This window comes from Penicillium citrinum (genome assembly GCF_028827155.1).
Source record: "Penicillium citrinum strain IBT 23319 chromosome Unknown utg000003l:1.0-4596430.0:1.0-4598250.0, whole genome shotgun sequence".
Taxonomy (NCBI): Eukaryota; Fungi; Ascomycota; class Eurotiomycetes; order Eurotiales; family Aspergillaceae; genus Penicillium; species Penicillium citrinum.
The window spans coordinates 185,603-207,228 of record NW_026622688.1 but is presented as its reverse complement, the minus strand read 5'-3'; the positions used below and the strand labels follow the sequence as shown (position 1 = coordinate 207,228).

Below are 21,626 nucleotides of genomic sequence, written 5' to 3'. Positions count from 1 at the left end.
TATCGTCATGGCAAACTTGTATTCTGATATTTATATTGAAAGGAGCAGTGACTAGACTATACTAAGTCCTCTCTTTGCCCAACTCGGTGACCCCCAACCATCTCTCCATCTCCATCTCCATCTCCATCTCCACGCTTCTCATTTCTGATAACATTGTCTCTCCTGTCACTGGGAAGTATCAGATCATTCTGGAATTCCTCTGATTCTTCGTATAGTTTACTAGAAAATATATCTACCGAGCTACTAGCAAACTTCCGAGCACTCACCCCTCGTTCAAATAGAATATCAAGCTCGGCATATGTCCGCCCTTTCGTCTCGGGAAGCCGGAAAAACGCCCAAACGAACGAAAGTAAACATAGTCCACCCCAGAAAAACCCGGCCTTCGCTTGCCAGTTCCAGGCCGTGGGGTTGATCATATACGGGGTAAGAACACCGTTGATGATCTTGAAGATATTGTAAACATTCCAGGCTAGACTGGTGGTTTGAGCACGAAGTCTGACGGATGACATCTCGGAGATAATGGAATAGCATAGTGGACCGACAGTGGACTGGTAGACCAGCGAAAAAGCTAATAGAAGCGCACCTGTAGCCCATGAAACATTTTTATTTCCCGGGTCGACAACGCCTGTGATTCCGATTCCGACCAAGAAAATAAACTGAAGGAAGAGTCCAGAGATGTATTGCGGTCTGCGGCCGAAACGGGTCATTATCAACCAGGCGAAGACAATACCCACGATTCCAATCGCATATTGGGCCATGGTCAGATCAAATGCATTTGTTGGGTCCATGCCGGCTTGCTCGAAGAAATATGTGGAATTGCCCATTAAAGTTGTACCGGAGATTATCGACGTGATCGATGTGAAGCAGCAAATTTCTGTCCGACGAAGGTTATGACCTTTGAAACAGTCGACAATGCTTGCATCTTTCGTGGCCTTTTCTTCGAGTTTATTGGTATATGCCATCACTTCGACGGCAGCCTCTAGGTCAACTGCGTCGTCTGTATGACGGGCCGTAAGGGAGTGAAGAGCGGCCTTCGCTCCATCTCTATTACCACGCCGAATATGCCACCACGGCGATTCGGGTGCAAAAGCAATAGCCACAATGAGCGGGACCGGCCACATCCACTGCAGAGCGTAAGGAATACGATATGACCATTGATCGGTTCGAGTCAGTAGAGATCTTAGAACTCCGGACGAAATGAGCTGGCCGATCACCCAGCAGAGATTGATATAGGCTGTCAAATGACCTCGAAGAGATACAGGGCATACTTCAGATGCGTATGATACTGGAAGTATCTGGAAAATACCCCACGGAATTCCCATTAAGATGAGACCGACTTGCAGAACCTCGACGGTCGGCGCGAAGAATGGTATGAAGATAAAGACGATAGTCAAAAATAGGGCGCCAATCATAGTCTTTCGATATCCAAATCTCTCTGCGACAAATCCGTTGATGAACAGGCCGATTATTTCACCGACTGATGCTCCGTTGTTAAGCCCGGACTGCCAGGCTGCGGATAGAGCGTAAGTACCATCTGGCTGCAATTTGCCATATTTCCTTGTCCACGGCTCAAAGGCGAAAAAGGAAAAGATTAGAAGAAGGTCATATCCTTCCATTATGACTGCGGTAGATAACACAATGGACCATGAAACGGCTTTGGAGTAAAGCCGGAATGCGGTGGGAATAGACATGTTATGTTCGCGTTGTGTCGCTTCTTTAATCTGAGCTTCTGAAAATGCCATTCTCGGCTGTTCCTGTTCTTCAAAATCATCATTGCGTTGACTTGAAGAATGGACTTGCGTCTTTGTAGACGGTGAAGATTCCGAATGGTCCATTTGCGGAGAAAGATTTGTTGAAGGTGAAGAAAACAAGGAAAAGGCCGATAAGTAGCGAAAGGGGGAAAACGAGTATAAATGCCGACGCAAGCTATTTCACCCAGAATTCCCCGGAAGAAAAGATCAATTCCATGTGAGATTCTGCATGGCATGTGAGAAATATGCAAATAATCCATTAATCAACCGTCCACGAACCCCCTCAGATTGGAAGATTCGAGAGTCAAAAATGCAGTTGGACCTGCATGATTGATTAGTCATTCAGTAAACATACTAAAGCAATCAGTATTGATCAAAAAAAATTAGAAAAAAATAAAATGAAATAAAAGAATTGATCTAGAGAATACAAGTATAGAAGGATATTCCAGTCCGTAATATTCCAAATTCATCGTTATGTACATTCCTAGTATAATATCCCATAGCCATCCAGCCATATTCCAACAAAAAGTAACGCTCGATCAATAAATCCTATAAACCCTAAAGTAGGTATCATCAATTCCATATATCCAGTGCATCAATCATTCTCTTTGCAAAATTATCAAGAACAAAACACAAAAGTAAACATGGCTACATTATTAGTCTTAGTCACTGTCACTCAGACTATCACGACGGCGACGGTGGCTTCGTTCATCACGACCATCCCGACGGTAGCCCTTGGTGAGACCGGGGATCGGATGGTGATAACTCTTCGTACCGGAAGATTCCTCAGTATCGACATTGGAGTACTGGTACTCCGAGCGAGTACCGGCAGAAGAGAAGTCCAATGGCTCAGTGAAGTGTCCTGGCATAGAGCGACGGTCTTTCTTGCGGGGACTGCTGGTGCGGGAAGAAGGTGCAGAAGGAGGAGCTTGACTGCGGCGATGTTCACGGTCTCGTCGGCGATTTTGACGACGTTGAGAGGGGTCGCGGAGGTGAGATTCTTCTGTGGTTTGGCTGAGGATGTCTTCACTGCCGGCAGTGAAGGAGAAATCCCGAGTACTCCGGTGAGTACCGCGATGAGAGCGACGAGGTTGCTCGCGGGGCTTTTCGTATGCGTAGTCTCGGACTTCACTCATCTCACTTTGTTGGTAATTGCTGGGGACAGCAGATGAATCGTAGTCACTACCATGATATGTCCCATCGGCTTCTCTGTTCATTCCACCAATACGAGCGGGCTTCTCTTCGCGGTATGCACGAACATCATCGTCAGCTTCGCCTTCGTAACGCTCATCCTTGTGACGGCGCAGGAACTTCTGCTTGGCCGTTTCTCTGAAATTACGCTTCTTCTTCTTGGGCTTTTCTTCGGTCATTTGTGTCGCGGTCTCGGCATAGGTATCATAATCCGTGTAGCTGTAACCATCATCACTGTAGCCCTTGCCGACGACACTGCCGCCGCCTAGTTTGGTACTCTTAGTAGCGTTACTGAGAGTTCGGCCATCGGGTCCCTTTCGACGCAATACAGTGGATTTGTAGTCATCCCAGTCTCCTTTGCGCCAATGAAACCCGCCATTTTTGGCCCAAAAGAAGAACCAGATACCAGCTATGACGAAGGCGGCACCGATGAGAGCAAAGAGGGCCATAAGGCCCTGCATTTTGATGCTATTTGGGCTTACTGTACCCTGCCCACGGACAGGTTTTGTTGTCGCGCTAGTAGTGGTCGAATCGGCACGGGCAACGAGGGTATTGTAGTTGAATGTCGGAGTGGCATCTAGTAGAGAGTCTTGTGGAGTATCACGAGCCTCTACAGACATCACTGGAATGTCGGGGGGAATCCCCAATTGGCAGGACGGGCGCCATGGCGAATGATGAGAGCGGTCAAGAGCGCAGGGCTCAGGACAAGACTCTGATGGAATGTGAGTTAAGGTTGACACATTCCCAGGTCGTGATAGATGGCTTACCTTGAACTAAAGATCAACGCCAGATCAAAATGGAAGTATTCGGTCCAGGGGGATTTGGAAGTGTTGGTGTTGGAAAAAGATGCGTGTCTCCCTGGAGATGTATTTAGTAGTTGAAATGAGAGATTGGAAGAGTGGGAAGATACACAGACGTCGACGGCAGCCTTTTCTCAAACCTCGAAAATGAGGAGGTTGGAGTGGCTCGCTGGGGAGGCTGGGGATTTGTTGACAGGTGGTGGTTGGCCCGACAACAGTCACGTGGGATATACTTTACGCGGCGTTTAGCAGTAGCCATCTCAGGCTTATAGTTAAAAAAATAAAATAAAAAGAAGGTAATCCATATTATGAGAAATTTACCAGCGTGCGCAGATTGGTTTGCGTTTTAAGTATATATTGTGATAAAAGGGCCGATCTGAATGGAGCTCCAAAGAACTTGAAATACATCTGTATGTACATCCAGTATCAAAGGATCTCCACTTTCGACGATCAATTACATATTACTTGACCCACGCTACACTAATGTATGTGGATGGCAGTAGCATTTCGATCTTTTACGGTATAAGACGCCGACATTTCCACTGAGTGAATCAGGATGAGCACCCAAAAGCCAATGTGGATAATGAAGAGCTTTTTGAATTGATTCTGTGATCACCATCAATGATAAATTAGCGAAAGATTACATTGGGGACTTGATTCAGATCTCGAGAGTTGAACTACTTTGATACAAAGTGGAATAGTATACTCTGGTTCAATCCTTCCAAAATCGATACCTCAAAACATCCTTCTGCCATTGATCTGTCTATCTATCTATATCCCCATCGGTTGCTTTCCCTTGGCGAGGGAATTTGACTCCACATCGTAGCCCTTGCCTGTAATATACAAGGATAAGACGTCTAGCATTCTCTTCATGGTAGTACATGCTCTTGACGATCAGGAGTATCTGGAACGAACAATATCTGCGGTTGTGTCCTGCCGTCCCGACGAAGAATGATGAGCCCCATGGCAAGATAAAGAACCACAACGCAGTACTCCATTATCAAGCCCATAAAAAGGAATGGAAGGATATGACCGTTCAGGTTATTCCATCGCGAGCCCAATGGCTGAAAGACCGACAGGAAGAGGTAGCAAAGCCGGACGGTTATGAATGTGGTCGCCAAGGCTGCGGATTTCAGGAGCTGAGTAGAATGACAAATTGATCAGTATGATAGAAAGCTGAGCCAGGTAATGAACAAACTTATAGTTCGACTTGGATTTGACATACTCGACCATCGAGTCCAGAGAGTGACTTGGATGGTTAGTAGGTAGGCCACGAAAACCACGACAAGACTATAGCCAGCTTTGACCAATTTCAAGCCGGTCTTTTAACCACTAGCTGTGTCACTGCCTTCTAACAGCCCACCGGTAATAGTAAGGCCTAGAGCGATGAAGAAAAGGGCGCGAGATAAGAATAACTGGCGATTGATTCGCGAGTCCATGTCTTCCATGGCCATGCTGTGCAAAATTAGAAAAGAGCCTTTTCGGAAATGTGGTCTTGACAATGGTTTTGACCTCTAAGTACAATTAGTCTTCAACTTACATTAGTCGAATCAGACCCAGAGTTGCAGCGATCAAAGGGAATATGCCTGTGCTGAGGAAGATACTGGAAGCGACCATGAATCCAGTTCTTGGAATTTGACCCCAAATGACAACTAAAATACCAGGCTGAAAGCCAAGACCCACGACCCCCAGATATCTTCGGATCAAGTCCAAAATGGTGGGTGTAGCTGGCAAATCTAAAGGTTGCAATACTTGCGCAGGAGAGGAAAACCGCAGTCAGTAGCCCATATAAATGAGAATAATGATGTTTCAGCTTTGACAAGGATATATAGTGTGACCAGCAAAGACCAGAGTGTACACCATGTTCACGCTCAAAACACCTATGTACTGGGTACGAAAAGGAGAGAGTCTTCGTTTTAGTGACACCTTTCAGTGAGAAGACTCATACTTTTATTCGTGCGTCGCCATCTAGTAAATCAGACTCGAACTCGCTCGGACACGGTGAGATCGCGAACCATTTGCCCCCTCTATATCCTCTACAAGATCCAAGGATGAGAATCCTCCTACTCAGAGAAGGGCTTCTATGTTCGAAACCAGCCTTTAAATATAAGGCATTACAGCAAAGTAATGAGCGCCATAGTTATATTCAAGCATTTCTTTGCAAATGTTTCCCCAAAGGATGCTTACATTTACGCTTCTGTCGGCAACCCGTGCGCTACTTTGGTCGGGACTTGGCAGATTATACAGGAATTATAGAGCCTTACAAGAGTGCGAACTTTCAAATGGTGCATCCGAGACAGCAAACTGTACTTTGGAGCATACTTCGCTGATGAGAGACCTCCCCACGCTTGATTACCGAGAGAACTATCTTTCCATGGTACATAAGGTCCGTCAATCTATTGAGTATTTCTTACAAGATGACATGGGCCTACTCGGTGCACTATCCGTCACCTCAGCCATCAGTCTTGTCATTTATGCTGTTAAGAATTGGCCAGATCATCAGCTGGAGCGACAATGGCTTCAGTCAGCTCTAGTCTTGGTGTTCCAAAAAAAAAAAAAGGAGTCCGCGTCCTTGGATATATAGTATAGATTTCAAAACAGAGCAGCAGTATATCAGCATCAATATTGATACACACCTAATCCTATTTGATACCCAGAAAGGAATAAACTAATACACCGAAATCAAATAAAGTCTCCTCTGCTCCGCATCCATAGCTCTCAAAACCTCCATCTCCCCCCTCTTAATATCCAAATAAGAAGATACCATTAAAGGCCCCATCAAGTACTGTATCCTACCATCCTCTTCTAAACAATCCAAACTATCATCAAGAGTATACGGTAAAGAGTTCACCAATCCAATTCTCCGCCTTTCATCATCAGATAATTCCGCAGCTGGTATAATACAAGGACCCCCCCGTCAACGCCAATTCACCGCGTAACCCGATAATCCCGGCACTTAGCAGAGCGCAGAGAACGAGGTATGGATTTGAAAAGCCGTCTACGAGCTTGATTTCGAATCGGTTCAGTTCGATTCGACGGAGAGCTACTTCTTTGTTTTCCCAGCCCCATGCTGCATATTCGCCTCCGCTCCAGGTCCCTGTTCCCACGCGCTTGTAGCTTAGGTCATTTGGTAAGGCGAAGGCGAGGATTGCTGGGAGGTGATTCTGGATACCGGCGAAGAAGGACTCTGCTGTTTTCAGGGGACTTGAAGTTGGTGTTAAAGTTGGACTTTTGTTGGCTTGGTTGATGGACATGTGAATGTGGGCTCCATTAGCAGCTTGATTTGGGAATGGCTGGGTTGAAATTGTTGCGCGGTAATTGTGAGATTGAGCGACGAGCATTATTGTTTCTCGGGCTCGGAGGAGAGTATCTATTGCTGAGATTGGATTTGAGGGTGGTAGAACAAATTCCCATTGACCTGGTCCGGCTTCGGCGTGGAATTGTTCTAGTTCGATGCCGACGGATGATAGGGCTCGAGCTACGGCTTCGATGAGCTCGATATGAGGACGGTCTTCGGGGGTCATTCCTGTGAATGAATGTTGAAGGGGGGTGTTGATAGGTTCATAGTCAACGATTTTCTTGTCTGAGTATATCGGTTTCAGGAACATGACTTCTATTTCGAAGCCAATGAGAAGACTACTTTCATTTTCTCTCTGCAGTATATTATGAAGGTCTCGTAATTTTGATCGAGCGCATTCCGGGATTGGATCACCATTTTCATTGATGCAGTCCACGTTGACCACTGCGCGAGTGCCATTTGACCCGATTTGACAATAAGCCGTGCTGAAATCAGGACGGAGATGGAATTTGCCAGATGGGCCTGCCCCGGGGGCTAATCGGTCTCCTGTTACAAGATGTAAGACTGCGCTACTCAAGGCGAGCCATTGGTTGTTCTGCAGCATCTTCTTGAATTTGGCGATAGGCACAATCCGCACGAGCGTATTCGATGTGTATGACATGAATTGTAGCCAGACAAATTCGACATTCGGGTTATCTTTAAGGAATACCTCGAATGAAGAAAGCGGATTTTCCATAGCAATGTGCATTCTGCTGTTTTGAATCAGAGTGGCGTGAGTTGATACAGATTGATATGAAAGAGTAGAGTGGGGAGAAGAGGGGCACGACGATGGCCGGATTTCTCAGGGGTTGATGTTGTGATTCTATCTGGACGTAGATATTCAATTGGTCTAAGGACAGCTCGATTGAAAATTTGAGAGTTGATGATGAGTATAATATGGGAGTAGGAAGACAGGTGAGACTCGAAAGACCAGAAGATGCCAGCGAGATACTTTGGTGTACTTGGAATGTCCACCCCACCAAGTCTCTCACCATCCAATTAGCCTCTTGTTTACTCCGAGCATCATCTAATGCGACGAGTCATAAACTGACACTCAATACATACATGAATTTGATTGCTTATCAGCCACGGGCCATCTTCATTGCTTATTGCATTAGAGCATTCCACAGTGTCAATGGCATCACGATACATCGTATACCGCAGAGTGAATCCATCAAATACTCGGCGTATGCCAAAGTAAATGAGTCATGGCCAATTGACAAATTATACTTGGAACAAGTCAAATAAGACTACAGAAACAAGTAATATGCTCAGATTGAGGCTACTAGTTGCTTAAGTTGTTCGATGATTTCAATAACTGGATTACGGTGATACAAATTATCCCTACTAGTATTGCAAAGTACGAGGCATTCATACAAATATAGATACGGCCAAAGAAGGGGGAAGATGACCTGGTGTTGAGACATGACAAGTACAAACGGACATAAGACATGGGTATATTCTCTCCCTCCACAGATGCAGACCAGATCAGCAATAGCCATGTCCAATTCAAGTCGAGCCAAGCCAAGCCAGATAGATCCAGAGCCTAATGCTTCGTCTGATGCATGTAGAGGATCAGGCACAGCAGAGGCATGGCAGTGGAAATAGCAGGCAACCAAGAAGACACGCAAGACAAGGCAGCTGCCAATCAGTCCACACGGAGAAAAGACGAAGGGAAGACATGAGCATAAACATAAACATTGACATGAACATGAACATGAGGCATGAGACATCGATGAAGACGAAGCGAGCTATACACGCTAGATGATTGCAAACAATGTATGAAAGTAGAAAGTCAAAGGAGACAAAGAAACGGGGAAGAAGTCAGAAAAAGAAGAAGAGAAATAGGAAACAGGCAAAGCATCGAACTTGTCATCGCAGGTCATCAAAATCGTACAATCATATCACCCGTACCGGGAGTTCATCAGACGTCTCAAATCACAAATTCCAAACCAATCAAGCAAAGAGCAAGCTGAAGTGACGCTAAGCAACGCTGAAGCGATTTTGGAAGAAGGATGGCCTGATATCGCCCAAACGCGCAAGATAGAAATTGCAAAAAGTCAGAAAAACCAGGGAGTCCTCCTAGTCCGACGGACGGTGAGCCATTCTCTTCTTCCTTGATCCTCCACTCACTCCGTTGTTCGTCGATGAGTGAGGAGTTCAGAGTAGGAAGAATGAAGAAATAGCTGGAGATCAAACCCGCCCTGAAGCTTTGCTCAAGAAGAAAAAAAATAAACACCGTTTTTGTTTTTAATTCCAAATTCCAACCCACACAAGATCCGCCCTGAGAAGAGTAACGCTTTGCGATTAAAAGAAAAAAAGAAACAATATTTTCTTTTTTTTTTCGCCAACTTTTAAAGAATGGGATGAAGTCGCTGATAAGCGATCAAGAAAGATGAAAGAGAAGAAGATAAGATCATCCGACAATTGAGACAAGACAGGGATAGACATCAATCATGAGTAGACAAGACGTGCTTACCCGCGTTATCGATCATATTCGCTGTTTAGTAACGACGGCCATAGGTGGACTGAGAAGACCTCCGGCTACCTCGTTCTAAGCGCCGATCCTCACGCGGTCGTCGCACATCTTCCACCAACTCACGTCGACTTGCTGTCCCCGTCTTGTCAGAGTAGGATGAGCCCGTGGGCAAGTAAGCTTTCGGCTTGCGGCTACCACCGAGACTGAGGTGGAAACCGCCGGCGTCATCGCTTCGAATGTTAATCATCTTGCCTTGGACTGCCTCTTCTTTGAATCCGAGTTGAATCCCATCCATCATAAGACTGATATTCTTATCTGCACCTGCTTTGGATCCGGATCCGCTTTCACGACTGCTGTTCGACCCACTCTTTCGGCTGCCATTATCGCTGCCCGCTCCGTTCGCCATCTTGGGGATGAGTGACTCGGTAGACGGTGGCAATGCAGCAGCTCCTGAGCGGCCAGCTTTGATATTTTGGTATTCCTCAGCGTTTGAGACCTGGTCCTCCAAGTCTCCACCACGGCTGCTGCCACGGTCCTCATAGTAGTACTGCTCTGAACGCTCGGGACGGCGACGTCTGGAGTTCTGAACTTCTACACGGGCTCCTCGGCCAGTGTCGTGGTAAGACATGGATCTTCTGGTGCTCTCCCGCATACTCTGAGTCCGATCTGGCATCATGCTTGCTTCTCGAGATATACGGCGCGGTACGTCATCGGGAAGGGCATGGCGGAGATCAGATACATCCATGTAGTCGGCGGGGGTGCTCTGCAGCTCGAGAGCTACGACGCGGTGGAATAGCCTGGGATGTTTGGGATTTACGGAGAACATCCGGTCGCTTACTCTGGTGGATTTTGGGAGCAGCCCTGGCCTTTGACATCGGTGGAGGTGGAGGGGGCATCGGATTGTAGCTCCGGTAGTAATCTTCGTCACGGCCTTGACTAGGCTTGGAACTGTGTCGTCCACGCATTTCCCGCGACGAGAACCGTTCAATGGGCTCCATATCCTCGAAGTCAGCCGGGAAAAATTCATCATCCATTATGCGGCGGTCATAAAGAGACCCTCGACGAGCTCGGGATGGCTCACGAGTCCGAGATGGAGATCGTTCCGGTGGGTAATCCATAGGAGCGGTGAAGTCTGATCCGGCATAACCTGTGAATGAGCCACCACCATAAGGAGATGAGGCATAATAAGCCGAGCTGGAAGGAGGAGGGCCACCACCAGCGGCGGATCCATAATCATAAGGGTTCACTTGCGGAGCATACATGCCAGGAGGGCCCATGGAGGACATTTCATGGAAGCTCATACTCATGGGGCGTCCGTGGTCCTGGTGGTATCCGCCAGGGTGACGATAGGCATGAGAGGATCGATTAGGACGACTTGACGTCCGATGATACTCTTCGTAACCATAGGCGTGACGAGGGGCATACGGAGCATGTGGTGATGAAGGGACAAAGTCCGGCATAGGTGGACGACCGAAGTAGGAGGGCGGATACTCCATGTTGGGATGGTGACGATCAATCGGGGTCGATGACTGGTGATAGACGGGCCCTCCTTCGTAGTAGTGGGCAGCGTCAGGATAATGACGAGTAGTAGAGTCTCGTCTGCGCGACTTGGAGGGCGACCGGGGCACGTGAGAATGATATTGGGCGGAGCCCGGATAGGCACCAACCCGCATACTCTCGTCGTGACCGGGTCTCGAAGAGTCCTTTTCCTTTCGATCTCTGCGGGTTGAGGCTTTCCTGTCGAGAGGGTCGACTCGCTGCTTGGGCATGTGCAGCTTAAGAGGGACTGGAGGACTTTTCCCGCCCGACGGAGCAGATTGGGTGCTGTTGGCGGTGGCGGCGGTGCGACTAGAATAGCCTGAGTCACTGGCGCCGTCGATCAGCGGCTCCGCTGGGAATCTATGATCAGACCTGGTGACTACTTTGGCCGCAGTATTGGCTACCTGCCGACTCTCGGGTACGATATCATCGCACTCCTCATTATAATCCTCCACCATGGCCGGGCGACCTTTAATTTTGCCCGCCATGACGACCTGCTGCAGGTTCGGAAGGCGTGGGAACTGGATTTCACACTAAGAATTAGTAAGGAGGGGAAAACATTGGGGGGGGGTTGGTGGACGTAGACGTGGACATAGGCACGTAGGCACGTTTAGGGAACAAAAAGCAAGTGGGATGGGATTGGCTTACCCACTGCAAAAGATCTGCTTGGTTGATGGAGCTGCAAGCCACCCACTCTTGCCCGATGGCAGAAGCTGCAGGGGAGGAGAGAGCAGAGACAGAAAAAAAAAAATTAAATAAAATCAATAATAGATTTTTTTTTTCTTTTCACCAGGATGAGTCAGTGGAGTTTTGGCCGTTGTGCAGTGCTTGGGTTGTGTGCGTTGGGTGGTTGCGCGGAGGTATTTTTGTGATATGCTTGTAGTAATTTCCCCCTTCCACCAATTTGTTGTTGATCCTCGAGCCTCCGTTCCTCTCACTCACTCACTCACTCACTCTCACTCTTCTCAACCTTGTCTTCTGGCTCACTCGTCTCCTGCAGACAGACTTGCCCAACCGGGCGACTGGATTAAAAGAACCGATCACCAGGAGAGATTTGTAAAAGGCCGAGAGTCAGGCTTTTGTCAACGTGCGGAGAGTGCGAAATGTTGTCTTCCAGTCGGCGCAGTCTCCATCGAAAAATTAGTGGGAAGTTAGGCGGACAAGAGACGAGAAAAGGTCGGGCGGCGCAGAGAGCGTCGTTGGGTGTTCGTGGGTCACAGCAGGTGTCGACGAGTGGTTGAGAATGGACTGCAGCTGCAGCTTGGGTTGATTTGGGTTGGTTTGGGTTGGAGTGTTTGGATATATTCTGCCTGACTTTGGTACCCAGTGGGGGTGGTGGAGTAAGGCAGCGATAGATAAGAAAAGAGTCTGGGGAGATTGAATAGATGAATGTGATAAATGATGAGATGAGATGAGATGGTAAAGGATAAAAGGATAGAGAAAAAAAAAGGGGAGAGCAGGATGAGATAAGAAGATGAAAAGGAAAAAGGAAACGAAGGGCAGAAGGCAGAAAAGAAGGAAAAGAAAAGATGCACAGGAAAAAGCCGGAGGAGAACAGAAAAGAAAAAGAAAGGGCGGAGTGGTCTGTGTGACTCGACTACTTCAGTTAGTCTGTACATACTATGTGTATATGTGTACGGAGTACACATATATTGATTATTGGTATACTGGATCATTTTTGCATTTACATTTATGATTACATTTCATACCAAATATTGACATCTACTCTTTCATGATATTTCACTGATTTGATATTTACTACTCCGTATCTACTGGAATACTACTGTACTATGTATGAAGATATTTGTACAGCCCAACGTTGCGGCCCAACTCCACTGGAATGCCATCAACGTGAGAACCGAGTCAGCCTTCATTTATGAGTCAACATAGTATGTACTGACAGTGGTATTCACTCAGTAATAATGAATACAGTAGTGATTATAAATACTCAAATATGAATATTGACCAGATGTAGATATACATTTGGATTTCATGACTACTTGTATAGTTATAACTATACTAGTGTACATGGGCACGCACTAAATCTGCCAGCCATGAAAATGTCGCCACTTCTTCCATCAGTGGATCCTCGAATGAAGCTAGAACTTGAATTGACTCATTCTGCCAGCGGGGTATCAAATACTAGTTTATACTGTACAGAGTCGTCGTGACTATGTATACTGATATGTACCTACATATCTGTATACATACTGCTATGCTGTAGTATACTTAGTATGTATACTTAGTATAGTTATATACTGCTGTATACCGTGTTGGCTGCATCAAATGACGTGCAGCAGACTATCATTTCCTCTTCTCTCTTCTTCCTTCTTCCCTCCTCGTCTTCTCTTCCCATCCCATCTTCTTGTCTTCACCTCCTTGCGTCCACTGAACCCTCCCCGCACGTGTACTGAAAACGTAGTGAGAATGCACGAGATGAGCATGGACCTACTCAATTCCGAGGCTCATCAATCTTACAGTAGACTCTACTTGTACCTCTACCTCCCCCCTACTCAAATATTGGAAACTTGGATACGTGTACTTGACATCGACAGAGGGGAAATACCCGGGTTCATACTACCTTGATACTGCGGCTCTGCCTGTCAGCCCCAATGTCCAGCAAAACCAAATTTCAAACAGATACTGGAGTATCTGTGAATCGAGCTACTTAGCTGAGAGTGACAGTCCCGATCGCGATTTCGATCATCTTATCATATCCCAGCCGCATGACATTAAGCTTCATACGCATGTCATTATGTCGATTCGTACAACCTACTTCCGAGTACCATCAAATTATTGTCCCGGTATTCTGTCCAGACAATATTCCCTAACAGAGTACCCTGATCAGAATCTCGTGTACAGTACTTTGTAGTTACTTGTCATTGTATGTAGTTGTAGACTTCTCCCCCGCTCATCCCTTGCGTCCTCTTCTGCATGGTGGCATCAGCTCCGCGGTCGACGGCTTCACCGCTCTTTTTCCAAGGTGCGCAATGTCACTTTCGGAGGATTTGAGGATCGAGATGGCTTGAATATCGGGGTCTTTTTGGCATTCATTTGATGTGATTTGTTTTGTTTCGGAGGTTTGGCTTTTTCCCCCTTTCATTGCCATTATCGTAATGGGTGAAGTGTGGATGGTGATTGAGTTTCATCCTGTTGTGCGTGGCCCCGTGATCTTTGCCCGCTAGTGATTTATTTTCGATGAATTTTTGATTTCAAATTTAGGGTTAGTTACTGTAGTAGATAAAATAAGATAGTATTGTAAGACAGACTCTCGTTCTGATCGAGTCAGGTTGTACAAAGGTGATAGTGTGTGTTGGCCCCCGTGGTGAGTGGTGATTCGTGGATGCAGTACTACATACTGCGCTGGCCTTTTACATTGTACAGTAGTCTCGGGTCAAGGCGATGCAGCAGAGCTAATAGGAGCGTTGACGAGTCTGAGAATTGCAATGCCATCTATTGTTTACATGACTGTGATTGACATTGACATTGGCATTCAAAGGTCTGAGGGTCATTGCTATAATTTGCACCAGTCTAAGTCTGGAATTGATTTCATTTCTGATCATGTCAATCATTTAAATCCACCATACCTACAGTAGATTTATCTAGTGGCCTCAACTAGTCTTCACACACTTGTATTCAATCATCAACATTGCGATATAGATTGATGTTGTACTATGTCACTCCTCAAACATCTATACTCTCCTGTAGATGCAATTACTATACAAATGATACAATGCCCAAGTTAGACATGATGAGCCCGTGCTAATGTCAGCTGCTACAGCTGGAACTACTAGCAATGCATTACCGCCTGGGGGGCAAACCAAAGCGAGCAGACTCATGTCCTGCGCAAATGAAGCGCAATCCATCCGAATAACCGATACACCGCAATGATTCCCAACAGAATCCCCACCCACTTCCCCGTTCTACCTGTTGCATACCCATACGTCTCAAGGACGCCGGTGCCTCGGATCTGACACTGATCGGCGAGGTCGGTGGTGTACATGCAGTGGCAACCCGTCCCGCACGAGTAATTCCGCTGTGAGAACTCATTCACCATCATGCCTTGAAAAACGTAGGCCTGGATATTGGATTAGACGGGTTAATGATACCCTGCTGAGCATATCAGAGCTGGGGGTTGACATACCTGATAATCAATGTAGTGAAAGACGTACTTCCAGAATGGATTGAGAATTTTCGGTGTAACCAGAAATCCACCCACGCTCATCCATAGTCCATTAGCAAAGGCGACTAGTGCTAAGGAGATGACAAAATTTGGAAATATCGCCGTCACGAGAACGACGAGGGACTCGGCTGCCAGAAGATCCAGGAAGATCCACATCACCCAGGTCATGAAGGCTGCGCCATCGGGACGAAAATTGGAAAGCCAGTAGGACACAATGGAGAAAAGCATCGATATAAGGACTAAGTCTGTTAGTACTTTCCAGTATATGAAAACAGCGATAAGACTCACAGAGAAAAGGCAGTCCAATGAGAAAATTCGAGATCATAAACGGGGTTGCCCCGTATAATCCATTTGCTCGTTCTTTGGCGAAATTGGCTCGATCTTCTAAGAATGCTGGAACATATGCTACAGCCATGAAGGACATGAAGGCTGAGCCGAAGAACTGCGAATTTAATTGTTAGCTAGCTTCGAGCATACACAACTTCGGGCAGAAACATACAATGGCGTTGACAAATGGCTGGATATAATCTTGCTCCGGATGCAAACGCAACCACACTGTACCCATCATAATAGCAAGACCTATGGTGAGTATTCTCATGGTTAGCTCCAACTTCATTCCATCCACTTCAATGTCTTCCTCGTGGGGAGCACCCTGGACAACATACCAAGATACATGACTATCCTAATTCCATACGCCACCACATCGCGATAACTCTTGATGAATGACCGATATAGTAGAGCAGTCGTGATCCTAGCCTTCCCAGGCCGAGCAAGATCCTCCAAATTCAGACCTTCTCCCTCCATTTTCTCCATCAATCGAACTCGATCTGACACCTGCCGCGCGATAGTATTTGCCTCTGCCGATTCGGCCCACGCACGCTGAATCCCATTCACCCGCTCTTGTGCAGCCCCCTTTGCATTACCAAAGTCCGAGCTCACGACATCCAGCATAAATTCCGCCGGGTTGGTACTACCGGGAATTGGGTGCCCAATGGATCGGAAATAACCGTCGACTTCAGCCACGGGGCCAAAATAGCATGTTCGACCTGAGGAGAGAAGAAGTAGTTTATCGAAAAGTTGAAAAGTCGTGGTCGAGGGCTGGTGGATACTGGCAATAATGATGATCTACACGAGCTATCGTCAGTGAATTCTGCAGGCTTATTTGTAATACAACTGAAGCCTCACGTTGTTGGCTCTTGCCAGTTCTTTCGCATACGAGATGACCTCGAAACTGGCGGTCGAGTCTAGACCGCTAGTGGGCTCATCTAGAAACAGGACCTTGGGGCAGGTGATGAGTTGGCTCGCCACGCTGACACGTCGTTTCTGGCCGCCGCTGATGCCTTTGCGGATTGGCGTGCCTACCAGGGTATTGGCCTGTTGTTGGATTCCGAATGCCTCAAGGAGCGTGTGGATGCGTTCGATGCGCTGGGTTTTCGTCACAGAACTAGAACCAAGCCAGGATATATCAGTACGAGGCTGCTACTAAAGACGAAGTCATCCAAGATGGCGTTGAATACACACCTGGGCAGTGAGAGATCGGCTGCAAATTTGAGTGTCTCGCGCACTGTCAATGACCCGATGAGAGCATCTTCTTGCTCGACATACGAAGTCATGCGACCAAATGAACCCGTATCTACCTTGGTGCCGTTGATGAAGCTGTCACCATGAACCTTGGCTCCTGAGGTAGCAGGTCGTCGAGCGAGAACATTGAGCAAAGTTGTCTTTCCACACCCTGATGGGCCCATCAGGGCGACCAATTCGCCTGGGAATTAATTCGTCAGCACTGGGAGAATAACCACGTGAGCTTGGACATGCTTACCTTGCTGTACATCCCCGGTAATATCATTGATGAGATCCCTGTGTTGCTTCGTCTGACGATCCTTGACAGTGACAGTCAAACCACTCCAGGAGAAATCCTTGACACTGTGGTTCATCAAGAACTGGTGATCCTCATTACGTTCGAGATCTAGATCCTGGCCTGGGACCTCGGCCCTGGTATGAACCAGGGGAATTGGTGATTCCATTTTGTCTGATATTACGGGTGAATCTGACCTGGGCAAATCATGGAGATAATCTACATACTTCATGCCAGGATTCAACCTGTTTATATACCAACTGGCCCGGCGACCAGCATTGAACTGCTCCCCGCGTCTCCACTTGCTATCAGATCCTTTTTTACGCTGCCCCGATTAGGTCAGTCTATACTTCTAGAAATTAAAATACTTCCGGATTGGGAAATCTTAGTAAGACGTGGTCCCCGTGGACGCCGTCCATCAGTCGCCGACTTCCTGACTCATCTTCGGTCTTTTTGATTTTTTGTAATTTCAGAGTATTCATACATAGTATTCAACCATAATCAGTCATTAGTAACGAGTAGAGTCGAGTCGAGTCGAGACCGGAAAGTAAATACAACAAGAATTCAATGAGTTGACCCTCGGGGATCTTGAATACCCTCGAATGGTTCAACTATTTCTTCTCCCACTGACCCACCTCAGCCTCAGCCGCTAATGCGCCAAGCCTTCGCTATTGTCCAAAGGATTCCCCGATGCCAATCGTTTGTCGTCGTTTATCTGCACTCACAGGAGATCTTCAATATAATCAGTGTCACATTCAGACATTAATTTCGACTAGGACCTAGCACATACATAGTATATATAGTTATATATAGTATGTACTATGTATTTACCCTAACTTAGTGGTACTATTGCCACCTACGCTGAGATGTCCTGGGTGAAGACAAAGCAATGGATATTTTATGACTAAGCTTTTGAAGCGCCGAATGCATCTAAATATGGGAGGTAGAATAATGTGGAATATGGTATGGAGAAAGGAGAAAAGGGGGATAGAAACGGATCGGGAAAGATATGAAAGGTAGTATATGCGAATGTTTACATCCGCTGAACAGGGTTCAACCCCAGAACACGCATACCGTTGTTCAGCACTTGGCGCGCCGAAGCATACAGGGCCATACGGGCCTTCTTAACCTCCGGCTCGCTGCCGATCACCTTCAGAACATCATAGCTGGAGCTCAGCATATGTGTCATACGGAACAGGTAGCTGAGCACAGTGACGGGCTCCTGGGTCTTGGCTGTGTTGATCAGGACATCCGGCCATTGAGCCAGCAGACGGCACAGATCCACCGCGTGCTTCTCAGTGAGGAGGTCGAAGTTGGCACTGGGCAGCTCATCGACGTTCAACTCCGACTTGCGGGTCATCGAGCAGAGACGAGCGTGAGCGTATTGCAGATAAGGGCCAGTGTCACCCTCAAAGGAGGTCATGGCCTCCAGGTTGAACTCGTAGTTGTTGATACTAAAACAGAATTAGCACTGAGATCATTTAAATCATGAAAAATATGGAAGAGTCCTCAACTCACCGCTTGCCGGTCATGTCCTGAACCATGACGGAGGTGATACCAAGAATATCCGCCGTCTGCTCAGGGTTCTCAACCTGAGAGTACTTGACCTCGTTCTTCTTCATAACCTCGTGCATCTTGTCACCAACATCGTGCAGAATGTCGTCCAAGAACTTAACTGTTCCCTTACGGGTCGACATACCCTGCACCATACCGAAGTTGATATGTTGGCAACGGCTAGCCAAGTCCTTGTGACCCGACAGCTCAGTGATCTTGAAGAGCTGAGCAAGATGCAGATCCTGCTGGGAGGCGACAACGTAAATCATCTTGTCAAAGTGGTACTCTTCATCACGCTCGAGAATAGCACCGATATCACGGGTCAGATACAGAGGAGTACCGTCCTTGCGAATAATGACGGCCTTGCCCAGCTTCTTAGCGCCGTGCTTCTCAAAGTTGGCAATGATAGCACCATCGGAGTCCTCCGCGACACCAGCTTCCTTCATGTTCTGGTACGCCTTGGCCATGCTCTCGGCCTTGACTTGAGACTCTCCAGAGTAGACGTCGAAATCAATGTTAAGACGGGCATAGGTCTGCTTGTACTTGTTGATACTGAGGTCACGGAAGCGACGCCACAGGGCGAGCGCCTCAGGGTCCTGATCCTCCATGCTCTTGAAGTAACGGCGCGCCTTCTCGTCCTCACTGGCATCCACAAGTTTGGCAACCTCGGCCTCCAAAGCGGAGACATCCTCATTCTTCTCCTTCTTGGCCTTGATCTGCTCCTTCAGCTCCTTGATGGGCTCCTCTTCCTTGCCGACGACCTTGTTGATCTGGACGTAGACATCGAACAGGTGGTTGATGGGGTCCTTGTTCAGGGCCTCCTCGTTACCGAAGTACTTGAATCCGTTGGCCAAAAGACCATACTGCTTACCCCAGTCACCGAGGTAGTTCATCTTGATCACCTCCCATCCCATCACAGTGTAGAGGTTGGCAAGGAAACCACCAATGATGGTACTGCGCAAGTGACCAGCATGGAAAGGCTTGGCAATGTTGGGAGAGGAGAACTCAATGATGATCTTCTTCTTGCCCTTGGAGGGGTCGGAGGGGTCCCGCAGACCTTGGTTGCCATTAGTACCGTAGGCTTCCTTCTCATTCAAAACGCGGCTCAGAACAGTCTTCGCCAGGGGTTGACCCTTGAAGAAAAACATCAATTGAGGACCGCTGACAACGGGCTTGTGGATGAGTTCGGACTCGGGGAACTTGTCGGCGAATTCCTGGGCCAGTTCCTTAGGGTTCTTGGTCTTGATTTGGAGGGCAGGGACCTAGACAGGAGCAGTAAGGTGTTAGCTTCTCATTTGCCTGCACATGCGCGCGGGTCGTCGTGGGCGAATTCATAGACGAAAAAGACCAAAAAGACACGATAGTTTGTTTGCATTGTGAGATGACATTACATACCGCCAGCGCCAGGTCACCTTTGTCCAAAGTGTTTGTCCATTGAAGGCGGGGGTAGATCTTGGCCGGGTCGATCTCGGCGATCTTACCCAGTTCCTCAGAGATGTGCTCGCGGTAAATATCAACGGGGTTCAAGGTGGGAAAGCAGCCGGGAAACTTGGAGACATTGGAGGTCGACTGCAGAGTCAAAGCCTCAACGGAGGCGGGGAGGTCGGCGGACGCCATAGTGTTGTAGAGACGATTTCGCGCAGGAGTAGAAAGAGCGCGATTGGAGAGGGGGGAACTCGTAAGGTGGGAGGATAGTGAGCGGGATGGAAGAGCAGAATATCTAAGAGAAAAAAAGACGTCGAGTCGCCGAGCCCCGCTTAACAGACAGCGACCCATAAGGAGGGGAGGGCAATGGAGGGGACTTTTTTTTTTCTGGTGACTCAGTGATGTGGGCGGTAAGTCACGTGGATAGTATACAGTCCTTTGTGAGATTTTCAACTTGTAGACAAAGAACTAGATTAGGGTACTAGTGAGTCATAAATAGAAGTTTAATTAAGACAGTTTGACATTTACTATATTAGCAGTGGGAAAATTTCTTTGGATTTCTTAAGTTGCATGCAGCGGGAAGTATTAGTATCACTTGTGTAGTGATATATCCTTGAGGGTTTTCAAGGTTGATACCAGTGGATCCTTCATAGTAGTAGTTACCTACTATGTAGCCTACTATAAATACAATGGCGGGAGCCATTGCGTTCACTATCATAGTACATACTTTCCTCGTGCGTTCGGAATATGGTATTTTTGGAAAGTACATCAATGTACTTTAATTTTCATCACTATTACAGCTCTGTACTGGAAATCATTCACCCACTATTTTTAAACTGTAGACGCCTGTGATTGGCGGTTGATGCCATATTCTGCAGGTGTCTATCTACGTCTAGAGAGAGAGAGGCTGCTACTACTCTGCCATAGTACATGATCTCGCTGTGGAATAATAGGGCTCATCCATGAATCAAGAAAATAAATTCGAGCATCCGGATCGTGAGTATTAGATAATATTGGATATAATAATGAACATAAACAAGTCTCGTTAATGTTATTCCAAGATCCTTTCATTCTTTCGATCCATGTTTGTGCCATAAACAAGCTTTTCTCTTCCAAGGATGAAATATCAAAAGAGCCCACTCCAGGAAATACTCCAACTTCTAATGAAAAGGTAGTCTGAAACAGTATTCTGAGAAGTGACTCCAATGAGATTTCAAGAAACACCAGCAAATCAACTTGTCCGTGGGGGCCACGGTTCAAGAAGTGGGCCTATTCAACCCTAAACATTCTTAGATCTGTCAATCTGAACACGGGCCAAAACGGTCGGGGCATAGACTAGTAATGCTTACTAGTGAGCTAGCGTGGAGGAATGCTAGGACTTGCGCGGCTCGTGTTCTTGCATGATTGTCTATTCGACTCGCACTCTTTTCCTATGCAAGTTAGCTATTTGTAGTGCCGACTAGAATGGCTCGGATGGATTTGATAGTCAACTGCATCTGCCAGAACCCCCCC

The 21,626-nt window shown here is 47.1% G+C and overlaps 7 protein-coding genes across 7 annotated transcripts; all 7 read right to left on the bottom strand.

Annotated features, from left to right (window-relative positions):
- Positions 1 to 56: 56 nt before the first annotated feature.
- Positions 57 to 1,835, bottom strand: N7469_003351 (Major facilitator superfamily domain general substrate transporter; the record flags this gene model as incomplete). The annotated part of the gene is made up of 1 exon (XM_056642271.1): positions 57 to 1,835. The coding sequence occupies one exon, from the start codon at positions 1,833 to 1,835 to the stop codon at positions 57 to 59; it is 1,779 nt and encodes a 592-aa protein (XP_056501683.1).
- Positions 1,836 to 2,413: 578 nt separating this feature from the next.
- N7469_003350 (uncharacterized protein) lies at positions 2,414 to 3,562 on the bottom strand (the record flags this gene model as incomplete). Its single annotated transcript, XM_056642270.1, has 1 exon — positions 2,414 to 3,562. The coding sequence occupies one exon, from the start codon at positions 3,560 to 3,562 to the stop codon at positions 2,414 to 2,416; it is 1,149 nt and encodes a 382-aa protein (XP_056501682.1).
- A 1,505-nt stretch (positions 3,563 to 5,067) lies between these two features.
- On the bottom strand, positions 5,068 to 5,359 carry N7469_003349 (uncharacterized protein; the record flags this gene model as incomplete). The annotated part of the gene is made up of 2 exons (XM_056642269.1): positions 5,068 to 5,197; positions 5,283 to 5,359. The coding sequence occupies 2 exons, from the start codon at positions 5,357 to 5,359 to the stop codon at positions 5,068 to 5,070; spliced, it is 207 nt and encodes a 68-aa protein (XP_056501681.1).
- Positions 5,360 to 6,618: 1,259 nt separating this feature from the next.
- Positions 6,619 to 7,788, bottom strand: N7469_003348 (FluG family protein; the record flags this gene model as incomplete). The annotated part of the gene is made up of 1 exon (XM_056642268.1): positions 6,619 to 7,788. One exon carries the CDS (start codon positions 7,786 to 7,788, stop codon positions 6,619 to 6,621), a length of 1,170 nt encoding a protein of 389 aa, XP_056501680.1.
- Positions 7,789 to 9,583: 1,795 nt separating this feature from the next.
- Positions 9,584 to 11,585, bottom strand: N7469_003347 (uncharacterized protein; the record flags this gene model as incomplete). The annotated part of the gene is made up of 2 exons (XM_056642267.1): positions 9,584 to 10,335; positions 10,397 to 11,585. 2 exons carry the CDS (start codon positions 11,583 to 11,585, stop codon positions 9,584 to 9,586), a joined length of 1,941 nt encoding a protein of 646 aa, XP_056501679.1.
- Positions 11,586 to 14,932: 3,347 nt separating this feature from the next.
- N7469_003346 (putative ABC transporter) lies at positions 14,933 to 17,304 on the bottom strand (the record flags this gene model as incomplete). The annotated part of the gene is made up of 8 exons (XM_056642266.1): positions 14,933 to 15,175; positions 15,242 to 15,519; positions 15,569 to 15,722; positions 15,780 to 15,859; positions 15,946 to 16,405; positions 16,466 to 16,724; positions 16,802 to 17,042; positions 17,100 to 17,304. The coding sequence occupies 8 exons, from the start codon at positions 17,302 to 17,304 to the stop codon at positions 14,933 to 14,935; spliced, it is 1,920 nt and encodes a 639-aa protein (XP_056501678.1).
- Positions 17,305 to 18,168: 864 nt separating this feature from the next.
- N7469_003345 (arginine--tRNA ligase) lies at positions 18,169 to 20,306 on the bottom strand (the record flags this gene model as incomplete). The annotated part of the gene is made up of 3 exons (XM_056642265.1): positions 18,169 to 18,589; positions 18,654 to 19,951; positions 20,085 to 20,306. 3 exons carry the CDS (start codon positions 20,304 to 20,306, stop codon positions 18,169 to 18,171), a joined length of 1,941 nt encoding a protein of 646 aa, XP_056501677.1.
- Between the last annotated feature and the right edge of the window lie 1,320 nt (positions 20,307 to 21,626).